This window comes from Bombyx mori, chromosome 26, assembly GCF_030269925.1.
Source record: "Bombyx mori chromosome 26, ASM3026992v2".
Classification (NCBI taxonomy): Eukaryota; Metazoa; Arthropoda; class Insecta; order Lepidoptera; family Bombycidae; genus Bombyx; species Bombyx mori.
The window spans coordinates 3,532,146-3,553,681 of record NC_085132.1 but is presented as its reverse complement, the minus strand read 5'-3'; the positions used below and the strand labels follow the sequence as shown (position 1 = coordinate 3,553,681).

The window sequence follows — 21,536 nt, the reverse complement described above, 5'->3', positions numbered from 1 at the left end:
TAAAAAAAATCATTTTACTATAAATATAATTCGAATAATACTATGTAAATTCCTACAAATATAAGTAATAAGCATATCACAGTTGGTTACATCATTTTGGAGGACAAGTCGAGTTCTAATTGAAGATCTTGTATCGATTCCTTCTTCAGCAGCGGCCGACGGTCGATTTCCTTTGTCTTTTTTGCGTTTTTCTTCTTCGTTAATCTGCAGGAAAAAAGACACCATTGTTATTACATTAGGTTAATCTGTACTTAGAGTGGTGACAGGTGGGTACAAGACTTTTTGGCGGGAACGCGAGGAGTGAAGTTGTGTGATTTGTTTTATTTTGTCTATTTAGTGTTTCTTCAGGTTTAAATGTGTAATAACGGTGGTTTATTAACTGTTTAATATCTGTTAAAGTGCACAAATGTGGGAAAATGAAACAAAGCCGCTGGACGTAACTTCTGGGGATCCTCCAAAAAGTCCATTGAAAATATTTCAGTAAATGACCACCATTTTACGGAGATTATATTTCATCCCATATAATAACATCTCATTTCATTTAATTTCATGCCAGTTGATTAATATCTCAAATTAATCATCTTCATTTCATTTCACTCCATATTATCATTTTTCATAAAAATAAGAATAAAAATTAAAATAAGACATGACTTAAAGGTCTTAGTTATCAGGTCATAAAATCCCTTAAAAAAAAAGGTGGACACAACTATCCCACCAATTCCTGTTGAAACGCACGCGTCCGATCCGATCCTTAAGGTAGTATTTCTTCACAATAATATTGAGATTCCATAAAAGAACATGGGTGCTGCTTGACGCAATAAAACATAATATTCTCTAGTGCATCTGAATGTCAAATTCATTGTTATTTTAATATAACGTATGTCTAAATTGTTGATTCGAACACACCGATAGTGTAATCAGTGGCGGCCAGATTTAGGGGCGGCTCCAATCGTATCAAAAAAACTTATTATAACGTATGGCGGGCGGACTGCACTGCATGGTGGAATCTATGCCGCATAAAACTAACCTAAATTTCTAAATCTATTTAGATAAAAGTTGACAATAAAGTAATTTCATTATGTAGTCTATATGGTGGATGCTGAGAAAGGGACGGCTGATGGCTTGGGGCCTGGGGCGGCCGAGACTGCAAATCCGCCACTGAGTGTAATCCTTGAGGCCGCTACGACTTTAGAGCCAACCTTTAGAACTCACGAATAGTCGCCTTCGAAGTCAATTCGAGAAATAAAAAAATATTGGTGGTACCTGTTTATAACTCCATCGGGATGGTCCATCATCCGGATGATGTCGGCCTGGTCGGAAGAATCCAGGGGCGCCACGGAGATGTCCCGGACGGCGCGGAACTTGCCGCAGTTGTTCAGGTGCTCGTTCTCGAGACGGAAGAAATTCCAGATGAAACGTCTTGAAAAAAAAATACAATATTTAATATTATGATACTTTTTTCTCTATAGTAATGCCCGGTAGCCTTTATTTTAAATGACCCACGAAATCATTAGAATCGTCAGTCACTCAACAATAACAACTTGATGGAAGTGAGTGAGGCTTAGAAGGTACGAACATGTGGCGACATCTGTGAACCACGGAACGAAACTTTTTTAATCGAATAATAAATTATTAGTGTAAATAAAATATGTTTTTTTTATTAATTATATACTAACCGTCTGTCAGTGATTTCAATAAAAACGAAAACGTAATTTAAATATTCTCACCTGAAAACTTCCAGGGGAGCCAATATGGAGGTCATAGTTTCGGAGCCGACATATTTATTCTCCGTGAGAACGAACGAAACAGTCCATATGAAACGTAATACGAAATCCTCTACTATCGCAAAGTAGTAAGACTGAAAAAAAAAAAAAAACAAATTTTATTTTGTTTATTTATAACTTTATATACTAGACAGTATAAAGACGGACTTAATGCCATAGGCATTCTCTGACAGTCTACCTTAGGGGAGTGCAGAGATGAATCTTGGTAGGTGTAGTGAGATATTACTTAAACATAATATTATGTGTAGTATATATAACATACATAATATTTATAGATACAAATACTCGTACTTAAATAAATACATATAGATAAATATAAACATATAAATATATATATAAATAAATATTATCAATGAGATAACTGCTAACAACTCTCTGAGAAATAGTTTTCGCACCGACAAAGACTTTTCACTCGAATGTGATATGTTATCTCATTGACAACAATAACGCCAGATTATCTGTGGAAATGTGATGATGATAAACTATTCTCCTATAGCGGATATTTACTTTAAAATCTGAGGATTGAGGCCCATATGAAATACATATGATATTATACATACACAACATGAAATACACAAACATAAATAGCTGTACTTGTCTTATTGTAAGAGTGATAAAGAAATATTTTTTTGAAATTTGAAAAAATTCTTCGAAATAATTGGTAAAATGAATTCACTCACACATACACACTTTGATGGCAATGGCAACAATGACGCCGCTCCAAGCCATTGCCATACTTTAAAAAAGAAATGTGTGTGTGTGCAAGTTACACACGGTAGAAGTTAATCTTATAAAAAATAAAAATAATCGCAAGGGTCAACCACTTCGCAGTGCAATGGAGCACTGGAGCAGCCTCACCCTGGAGGAACCGTCTCCATGCTCACGGTATCCCAAAGCCTGGTAAGTATAATTTAGCAAGAGAAATACGAGAACGTCTATCAACTGTGTAAAATCTCGTCACTGCTATTCAGTAATTGTTGAATTTGTGTGCAGCGACATCTGTCGATAACAAACTAAGAAATAAAAGTATCTCAGGGCGCTCCGAGAGTCACGACAGCGTGCACGGACTTCAAAAACACACTTAACTAGTCGGGGACGCGAGACCGTGTGGAGCACTTCGTGATTTGTCGGCGCCGCTCGGAGCCGCTTCGGCAAGCCAATGGCGGCACACTTATTTTTTCGTTTCGTTTCATTTCGTTCGAGTTTCGTCGAGTTTAAAATTACAACGATTCCAAAGAAGTTTCACTTCAAAAATTCCATCATGAGTGCTCGTCACTCACCCCCGGACTGTAGACGATCTCCTCCCTGAGGAACTTATTCTCAGCGCTGGGCCCACAGCTGAACAGACCCCAGTCCATTTTCACGTCCCACGTGTACGTGTACACGGACGACACGAGCTGACACGCGAACCACGCGTACAGAAACGGATTGTCGAAAGACGAATCTGGATATTTATCTGTATTAAAAAAAAAACGCAAATAATAAAATCGTTATCTATATGTACTAATATTATAAAGCTGAAGAGTCTGTTTGTTTGTTTGGTTGAACGCGGTTAACTCAGGAACTACTGGTCCGATTTGAAAAATTCTTTCAGTACTATATAACATCACTTATATAACATCACGCTAAGACAAACGGAGCACCAATAAAGAATGTTTCAAAATCGTATTTTTTTCCTTTTTGAGAGCTTCCGCTGTGTGCGCTGCGGAAACGGTTAAAGTTTCGTTAAAATCATGTACGACAGAATTGTTCTGGTTTTCTCCCATCCCATCATCGGATCTTGATTCTGATTCTTACAAGAGCATTCGGAAAGTCTATCCTTTCGAACAAAAAAATGAAAACAGAAATAGGTACAAGAATAGAAGAAAGAAATAGAAACAGAATAGATAAAAAAAAAGTGGTCGAATTGATACCCTCCTCTTTTGAAGTCGGTTATTTGCGGTCGACTATTTGCATATATAATAATATGTATTAAGTATCGACCTCTGTACGGACTTATCTTAGTGCGCGCATAATAAGTTAATAACATTTTTATAAATAACCGTTTAAAATGATTTTGTTGTAAATTTAGCCTTGATTTTTGTATTTTTTTAAGTTATAGCTTTTATAAGCCTTTTTCCAAAAATCCTTTAGCAACTTGAAGAGCAGAGAGGAACTTGAGCCCTATGAAGTCATGCCTACATTCGCCTTGTCAGAAAGGGATAGAAAATGACTTTCGAATCCCCACCAAAAAATGTGATGTGAATTCAATATACAACATTGAGGGATTTTATGAACTGGTAATTAAGACCTCTAGGTCAAGTCTTTTTTGAATTTTAATGAAAACTATTTTATACGAAAAATTATATTATATATATAATATGAAACATGGCAAGGTGGGTGGCGAATTTACGTTGTAGATGTCTATGGGCTCCAGTAACCACTTAACACCAGGTGGGCTGTGAGCTAGTCCAGCCATCTAAGCAATAAAAAAAAATGGTATGAAATAAAACGAAATGAAATGAGATGAAATGATTTGATATGGGATGAAATATAATCTCCGTAAAATGGTGGTCATTTACTGAGATCTTTTCAGTGGACTTTTTGAAGGGTCCCGAGACGTTACGTCCAGTGGCTTTGTTTCATTTTCCCACATTAGTGCACTTTCACAGATACTAAACAGTTAATAAACCACCGTTATTACACATTTAAACCTGAAGAAACTTCACTCCCCGTGTTCCCGCCAAAAAGTCTCTCGAACTCAATATACAGTACTGTTTACTAATAATGCCGTTATTAATATAACAAGAGGTCCCGCAGTAGTCGAAATTCGACTATAATTAATTGAAATTGTAAGTTTGTACACTATTATGATTGTATTTTATACTTCTATAATCACAAATTTCGCCAAGACTACACTATAAAAAATATTAACAAAGACAAACAATATTTAATCTATTCTCAATTTGACAACAGACGTCAAGAACAAAAGTTTGACAATAAATAGTATGCATGCGTGTGTGCGTCAAATACATGGTATGCAGTGTGTGTAATGTTTTCTTTATTGATTTCATGTATCTTTTATGCATTATTTTAAAAAAAAAATTGCATTATGCACTTCTTCTCTATATTCTCTATAAGTGTGGAAAATTTCATACTCCTCCGTCCGCGCAATTTTCGTAAAAAGGGATACAAAGTTTTTGCTTCACATATTAATATATAGATATAATATTAATATAATGCTGAACAATACGAACGATCAGTGTAGCTAACCGTTTAAAAAACGAACTCACGATTGTTCAAAGTCTTCAACGTAGCGAATAGAACCACGAAAAACGTGGTCGAGTACTTCCCGGCGTTGACGAGATGCGGGAACGCCTCCCGGCTGTCCCGGTACCGGCGCAGACACTGCCAGAACCGGGTCCAGGCCGGGACCACGCTCACGACCGCGCGGCTCAACACGAACCATTGGGCCGCTTCGAACTCGTCTGCGGACAGTTACCGGACGACTCGGGTACATGTCGACGCTTGAAAGGCAAACGTGACTAAGCGACAATGCGTTTATTTATTATTACTATACTGCATTTTATTGTTAATTAATAAATATCGCTCGACCATTAATCGAAATAAAAACCATCCTATCTTTCAAGTTGGATGAAACTGCATTAGGAGTGCAAATTTAATTTAAAATCGATTAAGTAGTTTAGGAGTCCATCGCGGACAAACAACGGTGACAGGTGATTTATATATATATTAAGATTATATCAGTAATATATCGACGCTTGAAAGGCAAACGTGACTAAGCGACAAAGCGTGAACTTTACAGTGGACTAATTTAAAGTTGAAATACCTGAAAAAAAATCTATTTTAACGAATCTAGCTGTAGGATTGAAATGATTTTAATAGACCTAGAAATATTTTTTTTTGCGCATCGAATATGGTCATTGCCTATCATTTACGTATAAAGCAGTTATTGTCGCTTAGTCACGTTTACGTTTCAAGCGTCGTGCTTTGGTAGCGAATTTTTGTTGAAAACGAATATTTTTATATAAATTCCCCTGGCTTATATAGTTTTAACAGCCACCGACCTTGAGACATGCGGATAAAATCTTAATTTATTGCTGGTGGTAGGACCTCTTGTGAGCCCGCACGGGTAGCTACCACAACCCTGCCTATTTCTGCAGTGAAGCCGTTGTAACTATACTTAGACCTTAGAACTTATATTTCAAGGTGGGTGGCGCATTTACTTTGTAGATGCCTATGGGCTCCGGTAACCACTTAACACCAGGTGGGCTGTGAGCTCGTCCACCCATCTATGCAATAAAAAAATTTGTTGTCTTCAACGAATGCCCCATCCTTCAGACCGGAATGAGGACTGTTACGCAGTAACAACAAGCAGTACTGTGGCATCCACTCCTTTGGTCTCACAACCCCCTACCATTAGCAATTTTCAATTATATAGGCACGAAATCAAATCACATTTTTCTTGTTTGTCCCCACCTTATCCCACTAGGTGGGGTCGGAACAGCGAATTTTTCTATTCCATTCCCTCCTATCAGCCGTCATCTCAACACTCACTCTCATATTATCATTCACACACTCCATCTATGTCTTCTTCGGTCGACCTCTACTTTGCACTACCATTATTCCAATATCAAATCAAATCACATTATAATTTATAATAATCATACTATTAACTTTGAACCAATCACCGCCCGCCACGTAGAAAGAGATCAGATAGTGAAAGTCTACGAAGGCGGCCGTGAACGAATTCCATTGGTCGGCCAGCCAGAAATCGGCGAATAGCACGGGCAGGAATGGCGCTGCGAGGATCCGACCCTGGAATCCAAAGGATTATCGTATAGTCGACCCAAATCGGCGGTGTCCACATGTTTTTAATCCTATTAGATGAGATTCAGAACACTTTTCGGGTCATTGTGATGAGCGAACTCAACCATGAATCTTAATTAGATGTCTTCACCTCCGTCAACCTTGGTTGGAGCTGTTTGACATTACCCTAGGTAATTACCCTTTGCGGTAGGCAGCGGCTTGGCTCTGCCCCTGGCATTGCTGAAGTCCATGGGCGACGGTAACCACTCACCATCAGGTGGGCCGTATACTCGTCTGCCTACTAGGGCAATAAAAAAAACCTTTAGTTTTGTACGTAGATATTTATACATTTCTTGCACTCACAAACTAGAGTTTGAGAGCCGTTGAATTTGACGTATTCTTTCACCCAATGCTAAGCGACTGCAGGATCTCAAAGATGCAAAATATATGCTCTCAGCCACTTAAGAGACATTAGATCGAAGTCCATGACCAGCACGACACGAATCGACAGAATGCTGATACGTAAATTGTTCTCAAAGGACCCTATCATCAAATGTCACAAAAACAATGTGGTGCTCATATTTATGATCAACTGGTAAAGCTGTCGCAAGGTATCATACGAAATTGTACAACTTACAAACAAAGCAACAAATCGTGTTTTCGCATTAAAAGTGTACAATTTCCAAAAATATTCGAAATTGAGTTAATATGCGGAATCATTTGGTATCACCAGTATTTTTCTCATAAATACTGTCAAAAGAGCGTAGTTTACTTTTAATTATTATTTTTATGGTTTTCCTATATTTTGACTACTATTAACAAAATTAATACATAATTTTATCTTACCTTAAAAGATAGATAATGCATCTGGTAAAAAAAAAAAAAATTAATGTTGCAAAGATGATTAATATTAAAAATACCACATGTTAAACATTTAAAATTAGTAAGTTTTGAGATTATACAATTTTAATGCGAGAAGACGAAATGTGTTTTTAAGCTACAAACTTGTACGAAAGTAAAAAAAATATACTTACACATATCCTCAAAAACCAGAATCTGGCTTCATGCCGGAAAACCTTGAATGGGTTCATCAAGAAGGCAAGCATTATCACAACCAGCGCTAGGGGATTCACAAAAGGCGGTATGCTAAGGCTCGCGCTGTATATAAAACTTAATATACTAAGCGCCCATACGACACCGAAAATTGCCGCTAATTCCATTAAATGCTGCTCGGACAAGTGATTCCTTGGGTCTAGTTCGAATATTAGCACGTGGTTCACTCCTGACGACCGCCATCCGTATACGTTAATGCCTATCAAAAATATGAACTCGACCAAGAGGAACGGACCTCTGTATAATCGAATGGCTGTTTTGATATCGCTCGATCCACCTTCGTGAAATAGAGCTGTAATAAAAAAAAGCAGTTCCGGATTTGTTTCTCGTTAAGATTTAGGGTTAAAAGTTGTCGGTATGAGGTCTTGTTTATTTTTATATGTTATTGTAAAAAAAAAGCCGTGCCCAGTTCCACCGGTTATTAAATTGAACAATGTGTAAATATCACCTGTATGCTTCATTATCAAACAATCGTAAAATTAATTCCAACGAACACGTCCAAGCTCTCACTTATATGATTGTAAATATATTCGTATATTTAAAGACCTATATTTTATAATTAAACAAACACATTGGCGCTATTTTGAATGCATCAATCTATATATGAATGACCTGAATTTCGCGCACACTAAGCATTCAAGCTTAATAACTAAATAGTTATAATCCCCCACAAGGGTGCGCTTATTCATACTTTTTAGTATTATAAAAGTGATAGTATGTTTGTTTGTTGTGTGTTTCTAGGTCCATCTGTCATGTAGTTTAATCCACTGAGTTTCTTGCCGGTTCTTCTTAGTGGATCACGATTTCGATCCGGTAATAAATTCAGCGAAGCACTGCTCTTGCTAGGTCTAGTGTTAGAATGAAATACGTACATAATAAATGTACTTCTTGACTTCCACGATGAAGGAATAACATCGTGTAATAAAGATCAAACTGGCAAAATTATAATTTGCGTAATTACTGGTGGTAGGACCTCTTGTGAGTCCGCACGGGTAGGTATCCCCACCCCGCCTATTTTTCTGCCGTGAAGCAGTAATGCGTTTCGGTTTGAAGGGTGGCGCATTTACGTTGTAGATGTCTATGGGCTCCAGTAACCACTTGGGGTTAGTAAGTAACCACCAGGTGGGCTGTGAGCTCGTTCACCCATCTAAGCAATAAAAAAATAGCAGTTCTCTTAGGTTGAGCCCGTGAGCTCACCTCCCGGTGAGCGTGAAGTTGGAATAGCCCCTGAAGCTACCAAAGATTAGGTAAGAGGTAGGAAAAAATCATGTCGAAACAAAGCAACGGATTGACATGATATTTCAAATTGATACTTTAATTTTAGGCCAGGAAAATGAATGAATGGATACGATTTATACCAAAACTAGCTGACCCGGCAGACTTCATAGTGCCTCAATCGAAAAATAAAAGACCTAAATTTTTGTATAAAAAAAACTTAAAACAAACAAATGGAATCCGTCCGACGACACATCAAAGGTAAAACAAAATTGTTATTTTTATTTAATTCCGAGCATTTTCATATTTATCTACCTTTTAAACCTTCTCTGGACTTCCACAAATAATTCAAGACCAAAATTAGCCAAATCGGTCCAACCATCCTCGAGTTTTTGCGAGAATAAGGAACAGCAATTCATTTTTATATATAGAGACAAAGACAAAGACAAAAAGACAAAATTACTTTTCAGTCCCACTAGAAAACTAGAAACTACATTACTTTTCCCCGACAATGCAGAAGCCGCGCCGGTAACAGTTAGTATTACATAAATATTCGAATATCAAATACAGTGTTTATTTAATGCACTGAATTCAAACGAAACAATATCAGCTTGTTGAATCTTGCAATCGGCGGATTATCCGCGCAAATAGCAACGCTTACATAACGGCATTACGCGATTATGTTTAATTACATTTGTCTATTAATCCCCTCGTTGTGTATTTTATTGTTTAATGATAAATGTTAGAAAATTTTGAGGTTATGTAGTTATTTACAATTGGATTTACCGAGATAATTTATAGCATGGTTTTGTGGTAGATTATAATTTGCACTTTGTGTTTTTTTTTTTATGTTGTGGTAGATGATAGCGTTTGGAACGTGCCTCAAGCATTACTATATGGGACGCTATTTACAGTAAAATCTCTGTTGAGAACGATTTCGTCGTGGCCTAACGGATAAGACGTCCGATGCATTCGTTCGAGCGTGAGCGATGCACCGATGTTCGAATCGCAGGCGAGTACCAATTTTTCTAATGAAATACGTACTCAACAAATGTTCACGATTGACTTCCACGGTGAAGGAATAACATCGTGTAATTAAAAATGAAACCCGCAAAATTATAATTTGCGTAATTACTGGTGGTAGGACTTCTTGTGAGTCCGCGCGGGTGGGTACCACCACCCTGCCTATTTCTGCCGTGAAGCAGTAATGCGTTTCGGTTTGAAGGATGGAGCAGCCGTTGTAACTATACTGAGACCTTAGAACTTATATCTCAAGGTGGGTGGCGCATTTACGTTGTGGATGTCTATGGGCTCCAGTAACCACTTAACACAAGGTGGGCTGTGAGCTCGTCCACCCATCTAAGCGATAAAAAAAAAAAAAATTTTTTTCCAACTCCAATACGTACTCACATACGTTACTGTTGTAATAAGCATCTCATCTCTCATTAATCTAACACAGTGACTGGTATGGTGGCGGTTACTCAGTTAACATTATTTCATTATTTATTGTTTTTTTTTTTTTTTTTTTTTTTTTTTTTTTTTTTTTTTTTTTTTTTTTTTTTTTTATTGCTTAGATGGGTGGACGAGCTCACAGCCCACCTGATGTTAAGTGGTTACTGGAGCCCATAGACATCCACAACGTAAATGCGCCACCCACCTTGAGATACAAGTTCTAAGGTCTCAAGTATAGTAACGACGGCTGCCCCACCCTTCAAACCGAAACGCATTACTGCTTCACGGCAGAAATAGGCAGGGTGGTGGTACCCACCCGCGCGGACTCACAAGAGGTCCTACCACCAGTAAAAGTATTAAAAAAGTAAAAGTATTGTATTAGTTCCTTTATTTAATTTTAATTTTATATTAGTAGTTGACAATTTTAATTTTAATAATTTTGATTCGGTTTCATTTGATTTGGTTTCATTTTTGTTTTTAATCATTCTGATAAATTGTAATTTTAATTTTATTGTATTTCGATTTAAATATTATGTAATTGTATGTGAAATTTTATGGGCTTAAGTTACCTGAAATAAACGCATTTCATTTCATAAGTACATTACTATATGTTTAAAATAAACCGTATTTAAAATTAATAAAACCAATAAATTTAATCGGAGCTGTCAAGTTTTCCGTAAACTTTACGTAAATTATTCTAGTTTATTTTACAATGGTTTACGTTTTGTTTACATTTTTTTTATGTGAATCTAACATGCTCGCTCTATATGCTTCTAGAAAAATGTATTTCTACCAAATGTATTTAACTGTTTAATAATATCGAGCGTACCTACGTCTCCTTGGCTTTTGGCTGAAACTAGTTTAAAACTAGACACAAGATCGGACAGCGCTGTTACGTAACACCGATAATTGCCGAAGTTATGAAATCAGTGAATCTCATAAATTTATTTTTCGCACGTAAATCGTGGTTGGTTCTTACAAAACAACAATTTTGCTTTGCTCATGCAAACTCTGGTGTTGCACATTTTTAACGGATAAATATTAAGCTGTTATGTTTTAATTCAATAGGTAAGACCAACCATTTTTTGTTCTAAAGATTAGTAGTTTAGTAGATTAGAGTATTTGAGTGTTCGCTCCAGACTATTAGACAAACTTTTTTTCCTATCTATTCGCTGGTAGTCTAAGAGGCTATTCCTGGCTGATATGTGAGTGAGCTCACATGTCTGAACCTGAAAGGATTTGCTAATACTGGCCCCAGCAAAAGTAGTGTGTCGCAGAATCCACCACCGGACCGGAACTGTGAATCACTGACAAGATCCGACGAGAAACTCAGTGGGTTGTGTCTATGGACTAGTTCGCTTATCAAACTCTTCGTCGTAATCGATCGAATCTTATGGGTTCTCTGATAAAACAGTAAATATCAAAAGCCGTAAAGCATTGAGAATAATCAGAAATGACTATGACTATGAAAATCTAGACTATGACTATAAGAAATTATCATAATTGAAATTGGATAGCTCATATAACATAGCCCAATCAGAAGCGAGACAGAAAAATGGTCAAAAGACATCACTGTAGTTTTCTAGTAAAAAAAAAAACAGATGACAGATAAAAACGCGGGAAGAAGGCACCAAGAAAACAGTTGGACCATTATGGAGAAGATTGGAAAACGCTTGAGGAGGCCTTTTCCAAAGGGAAAAGTAATAATCAGAAATAAAGGCTTTATGAATAATTAAATAAATTAAAATATTTATGATCATGTATCTTCACGAGTCACAATGTGTTTAGTGCGCGGTCTTGACGCTGATAAAGCTACATCACTTCGAATTCCAGAAAACCGTTAGGTCAACAAGTTATTCATCGAGGAAAAACGATAACAGCAGTGAACATCATGTTTTGATTTCAATGAATCAGTCTCCTTTGTATTTCTTTAACAAACTTTTAAACATAAAATTTTGGTCAATGGTTTTGTATATGTTTGAAAAGGTTGTCATAATAAATAAATATATTAGTGTAGAATAGCCATTTTGTAGCCTTACGTTTTTTTTTCTTCGACAACTGTCATTAAAACCTACTTGGAAACTAAATTTTCTCGGATTTTTAAGCAAATTTTGACGGTAGTCTACTCATTATTGAAATGTTGACGGATTAACATCTTAGTTGTACGTGACCACAAAAGTCTATACTATATCGGAAACGAAATTCTTAAAATGTAAATAATAAACGTAATTAATAATAATTAAAATAGTTAAAATTGAAGCTAGAACTTGATTTTCACGGAAGCATTCGTAGCAGAATAGGAAATAATTAAAAATATATTATAATATCGCATGTTTGGTAGGTACCTACTCAATATTTGGGTAATCGTTGCCGTTTCGTAATTGTTTTACGGAAATTAAAATTATTTTTATGCCTATTGTGATTCTGAACAAGACTTCAAACCTAAACTTAGATTTAAAGAATATTTTGTTTTCAAGGATATAAAATTATAATATCAAATAAATATAGTGTAGCGGTGGCGGTTGTTCATTCTATTAAAGACAAACCTTCAAGGTTTTAATAATAGTTTGGATCGATCGTACAAACTGATTAGTGAATAAACCGTAACAGCATCATCAACCTATAGACGTTCACTGACGCATTTGACTATTATTGTTTTTATAGTCTTTCGAAGCAGGCGAGCTTATTGGTCCACCAGGTGGTTAGGGATTACCGTCACTCATAGACATTCCATAGTCAACAATGGCTGCTGGAAAGGCATGCCGCTGCCTTTTTTTCCTTCCTATCTATGCTGATAGGCTTGAGAGGCTATTTTAGCTTCACCCTAGCGTGTAGGTGAGCTTTCGGAGCTCAAACCGAAAGTGTTGCTAACATTGGCCCTAGCAAAAGCAGTGCTTCGCAGAATCTACCACCGAATCGGAAACGCGACCCACTGAGAAGATCCAGCGAGAAAGTCATTGGATTGTGTCTACGGGTTAATTTACTCGTCGAGCCCTGCGTCGCAAGCGACGGGTTCAGCGAGGACGGAGACCGGTGCTTGAGGTACCTAAAATCACCGTTAATGGATCGGGAGGATCCGTAATGACGTGTGCCGCTGCCTAACGCATGCCTATTGTTCATTCATTTTAAGCTTTTACTTTTGATGTCCAACTTCATAGCTTTAAATTCATCATAATATTATATCATTTGGTGCTTGGAATGAACGCGCACTTTAGAGTTATAAAAACAGACTCACCTGACAAAACAACTGAGATGATTAATACTATAAATGACCCTGAAAACAATCCAACTTTGAATGTGGTCCACGGACTCTGCTGCTCCCCGAGAGGTGGCACTCTTAGTTTCTTCATCGCCTTTTGTCTATCGCCTCCTTCCAGTTCATTTGTGACTGTCGCTTCCGTATCACTAATTAGTCTATCTATGTCTTTGTTCGTGTAGAATTGAGAGGTTTCAACGTGTTCCGCGCGCCATTGCGCTCCATTGCTTACATTTAATAACTAAAAATATATGTATATACGTCAGAAAATGAATGTAACGTTGTGCTACCCTGTGCTAACCAGATTCGGTAGATTCTGCACTAATTCGTACTGGAATTATTACACGATTACTTGTAACATACCATAGTACAAGGGCCGGTTTTCTTTTAGAAACAGTAGGCCTTCAGGGCAACCCAAGGTTTATTTAACACCAGATATTTATTTAAATAAAACGGTAATACCACTACAACGCACGGATCATTGAGATGCAGTTGTACAAACAGCTTATCAATTCATTTCCGAATCATTCGTTCTTACTAATACTAAGTAAGTTCTTAGCTTAACTCTAAGCTCAGATCTTCATATATTTATTGGATATCAAAAAACCTTTGCAATTACAACGGAAGGATTATTATAATCCCTTTATATATACGCAACTGCATGTATAACACAGTTCGTATATAATTAAACCAATTGAAATTTAAAACTTGTCTATAAGATTAGTGGCGTCACACGCCTTATGATGTCATTAAACTACGCAGCCACGGCTACACCTATCTTATCTTAAAATATTAGGGCATTTGACAGACTGGGCAAACAGCCCCACACTGACCACTGTGATTTTTTGTGTCACGGCTATCACTTGACAGACAGACAGCACTTGGAAGAACAAATAATTCGATAAGGAAATTTCCATTTGCTATCGAAACAATAAAACCTTTATCAAGACGTGAAACTTTCAAATGATAAATCATGGTCAGTACGAGACAATGGACTTACTTATCAATCAAAATTTCTGTACCCAATTTGATTTGGAACGATGCGGCTCCTTTCACGGCTATCTCTATCTAGACGTTTCAGGAGGCCAAATAAATCTTATCACTGACCGCCACTGACCTTATCGTGTTTCTTCAATATTTTCCTGAAGCCTGTATAGTTTAAATTCTGATAGTTCTGTAGTAGTATTAAACTTAAATAGAATTCGCTGAATGCAAGTTTCAGTTCTTGGACCTTTCGACGAGGCACCGCAGATTTTTTATCGCCTCCCCCTTTAGTTTTAATTGTGTCGAAATTTGTTTTCAATTCACTTTGGAGTGTCGCGAATTTGCGTGTTGCTTCGGCTAATTTTTCTGGAATGGGGAAGGATGTTCTTTGAATTCGGTTCTCTGCGACATGATTCAGTCAGCCTTGGGGCTAAACTCGTCATTCAATGAAATAACTGACGTAGCTCAAAACGAAGATGAATAGTTATCAATAACAATAATGACGATAACATGATACCAACTTCAAGAATTCAATTATTTTTATTTGGATAAATACCTACTGATAATATTAATGATAAAAAACGCATTTAATTCACCCGATGAAGGTCACAGGCAAGTTATTCTGAGAGCAGACAACTCCCTTTCATGATCAGAAATACACATTTTATAACATATCTAAACTTATTACTGGTGGTAGGACCTCTTGTGAGTCCGCACGGGTAGGTACCACCACCCTGCCTATTTCTGCTGTTAAGCAGTAATGCGTTTCGGTTTGAAGGGCGGGGCAGCAGTTGTAATCTTGTCTGTTGTATACTTGAGACCTTAGAACTTATATCTCAAGGTGGGTGGCGTATTTACGTTGTGGATGTCTATGGACTCTAGTAACCACTCAACACCAGGTAGGCTGTGGGCTTGTCCACCCATCTAAGCAAAAAAAAAAAAAAACACTTACCTGAGTAAAATGTGTTAATTTTCTTTAACTCCTGATCACAATAATGGAAGAATGTCTCATCAAAGTTTGCAAAGTGTCTAGACAACACCTCCGGTTCCACATTTTCAGCTGAAGGAGCCTCCTCGACCGCTGTGTATAACATTGCTTTCATTTCCTGTTATTGTTTTGACACATTTTAAGATTTTTTTTAGATTGTAATGAATGAGATCAGTCCAGTACATTGTACAGTTTTTATAGTAAACCTGGAATAGATTATCTATCTACCAATCTAAGCAAAGCGCTTTGGTTGGGTTTTGTAGTATGTTAAGTAGGATATCTTGTTTCATAACACAGATACTACATTCACAGATGTGCTGACATTGCTGATTTTTATAATCGGTATGACTGTAACAGTAAAAGAGATGCTGAATCTTCTATCTTGACATTAAGACCAAAGCAAATAAGCTGGTCTTTGTACATTTTAACATTCTACATGTTATATTGGAAGCTATAAACTAGATGGGTTGACCAACTCAAGGAGGTGACTGGAGGCCAGATATGGGGAGCGGTACATATGGCGCAGAACCGGACCGAGTGGAGAAGATTGACATACAGTCACGATCCTCAGCATTGAGGGAACGACCAGAAAGAAAGAAGATAAACTTAACAATATACATAGCTGTATGATGTAGGCTGAGAACAACACCACTCCATCATGAAGAAATATTCCTCAATTGAGCATGTTTCAATTGCTAATTGATATTTATTGGTGGTATAGAATATTGTGAGCTAATTTAAAGAGCTCTTAAAATCCATTAGCAAATTAGTTACCTTTGAAATTCAAATCATTTCAACTTAAATGTCATTATAAGATACTCGGTGAATGTCCCAAAATATAACCTAATTTTGAGGAAAACTAAGTAAAGAAACTTATATGTTTTTATCTTCTTCTTTTTTAAAGACACTTAACAAAGAGAAATTATTGTTTTGCCTATTCAGTAATGTAGGCCTACATCAATGTTATTTGATAAGTTCAATTTTTTCAAACATGTTCTCCTAGCTGATTTAAAGACCATAAAATTGAAATCTGACCTTTATTGTAATTTAATTAAAGTTAATTTGTATAGCTAATTTACATTTTTAAATTGCATTTTTAGGAGCATTACTTCATTTTTAGTTTATCCGTACTTTTTTTCATTCAATATCTTCAAAAATTTGTAATACAATTATTACTGGGTAGCTGTGCCAGCATAGTAATTTGATTACTACCACTATATTTAATAATAACTAATACTACAATCTAAAAATTTGCAGAGTACAATGTTTACAAAATATTTTTCAGTTATCACCTCTACTTTAGTTGGAAAAATTAGTCATCTTTTCTTTATAACTCTTATTGATAAAAAATATAGTTGGTAGCATCTTGGTGTTGAAACACGAGATAAGAAATAAATAAAATAATAAGTAATAACAGAAGTACCAAACATTAAGTACTTACTTCATAATTAATATACTGTTTACGCCACTCGGGCGTAATATGAGCACTCAAGTGCTCCGCGAATTTCATTATAAAAATTTAAAGAACACGTCTTTCTAAAACGGAGACTAAATAACACTGAAAACTGTCAACAATAAAATTGTTCAATCAACTAAGTTTGTCTATTGATAAAAAGATAACAACGACCTCAATATATGTACTTTTAACGTATTTATAAAACACTGGAATGATTGTAATGACACACTACAAACTTAGAATAATAAACAGTTTATAATTGTTAGTGAAAACCTGTTCTGTAAGTTGTGTTTTTCTCTTTTGGTTTTACGTAAAACACAAAAATTCAAACGCTTTTGTCAAATACATAGATTACCCAATTAATATTTAACATATATCTAAATCCCTAAGTGTATAATCTATAATTTAGATGCTATCGTTGTTATTTCAGGACTTTTTGGCGGGAACGCGAGGAGTGAAGTTGTGTGATTTGTTTTATTTTGTCTATTTAGTGTTTCTTCAGGTTTAAATGTGTAATAATGGTGGTTTATTAACTGTTTAATATCTGTGAAAGTGCACAAATGTGGGAAAATGAAACAAAGCTGCTGGACGTAACTTCTCAGGTTCCTCCAAAAAGTCCACTGAAAAAATCTCAGTAAATGACCACCATTTTACTGCGATTATATTTCATCCCATATCATTTAATTTCATTAAATTTCATCCCAGTTGATTAATGTCTCAAATTAATCATCTTCATTTCATTTCACTCCATATTATCATTTTTCATAAAATTAAGAATATAAAGTAAAATAAGATATGACTTAAAGGTCTTAGTTACCAGGTCATAAAATCTCTTAAAAAAAAAAAAAGTTGTTATTTCATTTCATATTACCATCGATGAATTTCCACTGATTTGGAATTATGTACAATCGGTTGTTATTATTCTAGAATAATTTTCAACATATTTATGTAGGATTTTTATAACAAGATAAAATACGTTAAGGTATAAATCATCAACACATTCAAATTATTGTTATTTTTGTTGAAGGGAATGTAATTTGATTTGAATTTTTAAAGTAAAAGGAAGATGTACAATTTATGTTAATTTTCAAGTCGTTGAGACTGGTTAAGATAAAAGGAATAAATTTGTTACTTTTTAACAGAAAAGAAATGGTTTTCTGTAAAGTCAGCTTACGGACGATATTTTTAGGTGATAACGTCAGAAACATTAAAAAAAATATTGCATATTTCTAGGAATTGAATTTATTTAATATTACTGAGCTATCATCATTCTGTATAATACAAATAAGTTAATTGAAAATTCAAATTTTTTTCGTTACATTAACACTTGGGCCAATCGTGCTTCTCTATCGCTTGTTCCGTGATTTCGCTTTCACGTTCAGACCCAGACGGAACGTGACACTTTTTCGTGCGTGCAGCCGATGTTCATAGATTTATAAGACGTTACGACGTCAAAATTTGTTTGCTTATGTCTACTTAGATACGAAAAAGATATGGATCTTGCTAATATATTATACGACTATTCATCGATGTCAGTCTACTAGTTGACTTGTAGGCCTTGATGCTTTTAATGTAACTTTGTCAACGACTTATTCAGCATAGATAATACTTAAAATTTTAGGGAGCACGGTGAATAGTTATGTATATGTTTGACCAACCAAAATGAGCACGATTCACAGATCATTCTGAGGTCATTTTTTTACTATATTTAGAGGTGTACGAGATCATGACGGCCATCTAGTGTTAAGTACATATTTTTTTTGGGCCGTGGGCTGAACCTCTTACGAGGTCCCCGTGCCTAGGGGGCGCGAGGGGTATGTGACGATCTGCAAGGTGTTGGGAGCAGACCGCGGGCCCAAGGAATGTTAAGGCTCTACCCACTAAACGACTCCCCTGCACTCTTCGTCCAAGTATCCGATCCCCTCCGAGGTCAGAAACCGGATGAGGTAGGGGGGGTTACCGCGGTCAACACTGCAACCAGACAGCGCAGCTCACCCCAAGGAAGCCCGGTCGACGGAATCTTAAAGGCTAATCGAAGGCTCTAAAACGTCGGCCGTCTCGGTACGACAGCCCGTCAGGCCGCCCAGACGGTGCCGCTGGTGTCCCAGAGTACTCCGTTGGACCAGAGCCAACCTGTCGGTTCGGGACGCGATACACCGCCAACCGGTTGCTCTATTATAGATACTCCTTGGCAGCGCGCTAGAGTGCTGGTAGCGTGCCGCGCGGCCTCTACCCGCTCAGGTCGGCCTTTGACCTTCATCGGGGGAGTTCACCTCTTACAGTTAACTAAGTACCTACCGGACATAGCTATAGATCAGTGATGGGCAAAGTACGGCCTGCGGGCCAACTCCGGCCCGCGAAAGTATTTAATCCGGCCCGCCGAGAGTCCATGAGTGATTCTCCGAACCCTAAATTTTCGATGTCTTGAGGTTTATATTTGTAACTAACCGACAATCAGTCTGCAATTAATTTTAAAACATACCTCAGACTATTACCTATCTTGCACAAGTTAATTTTTTTTAATAATACTCTGTAGCAAACCGACCGGCCCCCTGATCACGTAAAAATTTGCGACAGCCACAATTTTGCAGATGTTGTGCAGACGCGTCGCGACCGATCGCAAAACGTCAAATTATTTCGTATCACGTACCGCGATTGTTCGCTTACCGCTTACTGCAGTTTTCTGTCATACAACTAGCGCCAGTCGCAATCGGGTAGCAATAATTGGCACTAAAAAGCCACATTACTTTTTTTTTTGCTGAACAAACCGGCAAATGAATTTATAAAAGCGCGTTACATATAAACATTTCAAAATGTTTAAGTGGAATTCACGTTTGAAACGCCAAGTGAGAGCTGCTAATTCTGTTCTTTTCGATGAAGCGTTACTAAAAATAAGTGATCTAATAATAATTTTTGCTTTATTTTGAAAAATAGCTATAAAAATGTAATTGTGTCATGTCAAACACTGATAACATTTTTTTTTGCAATCGTTTGATAATTTGTAATCAGATAGTTGTTTACGTTACGAAACTATTTTAAAAAAGAATGGATCAAAATTATAGCCTAATTTATTAATTTCATTAACAATTAAGTACATATGCTCACAACCCATCTAGTGTTAAGTGGTATAGACCTTACAACGTGAATGCCGCCCCCACCTTTAGAAACGAGGTCTGAGTTTCAACTGTATACCAAAACGGCTGCCCCATTCTTCAAATTGCAACGCATTACTGCTTTGCGGTAGAAATGGGCGGAATGGTGGTCTTGCGGGTTAATCAAACGCCCTACCACCAACGATTTCTTAAAGAATATTTGCTAATTTGATTTTAAATAAAAGATGAATGAATCCATAATCATGGAAGTCTTCCATGTATATATGTCAAATACGTGTTTCATTGGATTTATTGATATCTGCCTGCGGGATTCTAACACTGGTTCAGTCGCATCTTTATTAGAAAGTTGGCCGTCTCTACTACACCGCTTAGGCCACGACGATTTCAAATAGTAAATTCTAGAATAAATGAGTTAGTTTTATGGTTTTATCAATAATAACGTGTAACTGTGTAACAAATCCATCTCACGCCGACATGAGGCCGACAACGCTAGAACAACCAGTCGATGATATTCTAGGCGAGATGCTGCTATTCTTTATCAAGTAATAGATAGTGGATTTGTTTGACTTGGCAAGAGTAGGCTTTGATTTGAATACCAGAAATATAGTGCAGTCTTTCACAGCTTGAAGGGAAATAAAAGCTGTGCAGACTATTCAAAATAATGTTCACCCAAGGTCATGGGCAATATGACGTGAATAGGAAATTTCATGTCAGACATTAACTTAATGTTCTATATTATTTTTAAACAAATGAATCTAATATTTTAAGACAATAAATAAATATTTATTTTTATAATTAGCCCAGTTTTTCGTCGACGAAGCCATCTTAAGAGAAGCTTCATTGCAAATATCAGGCCGATATTTAGTAAGTTCTTTTTATTAATTAACCAGGTACTCTTTGCACTCACTGCAGTAAGAATGTTAATCAATCATTATATTATCTAGACTATAGCGGACAACAAACAAGAGTAGACACATCGTGAGCTGTAGTTGTAGAAAGAGGAGAAAATGGAAACTAAGGCGAACCACTGGCTCATGCAGCTTTCATTTCAGCAGAGGCTGCTCGTACGCAGGGCCGCGCATCTTCCAGCTGAGATATATAAAAAAATTCAAGGAATTGACCAATATCGGCAAAAACCTTGTTTAAAATAATAAGTTCAATTTTGTTTTAATTTTAGCTGAGTCCGTAATAGTTTATATTACCATAAAAACGAAATAGCGCTTGTTACAATAGTCAAGCAAATCCAAATATATGTTTTACTTTAGGCTGGTACTACAGTAAATTTTATGACACTAATGAGTATATTTTACGCTAATAAAACTACTCTCAACTTAGCATTTCAAAATGACTATTTATTTTTTTATTG

General features: G+C 36.5%; 1 protein-coding gene across 1 annotated transcript; it reads right to left on the bottom strand.

The window, feature by feature from the left end:
- On the bottom strand, window positions 1-17,447 carry LOC101739894 (solute carrier family 53 member 1). The gene is made up of 11 exons (XM_004932993.5): window positions 17,043-17,447; window positions 15,566-15,719; window positions 14,747-14,979; window positions 13,609-13,870; window positions 7,628-7,998; window positions 6,455-6,602; window positions 5,057-5,251; window positions 3,065-3,240; window positions 1,728-1,858; window positions 1,264-1,419; window positions 1-204 (listed from the first exon to the last, which is right to left on the bottom strand). Exons 1-11 carry the CDS (start codon window positions 17,109-17,111, stop codon window positions 87-89), a joined length of 2,013 nt encoding a protein of 670 aa, XP_004933050.1. The 5' UTR covers window positions 17,112-17,447; the 3' UTR covers window positions 1-86.
- Between the last annotated feature and the right edge of the window lie 4,089 nt (window positions 17,448-21,536).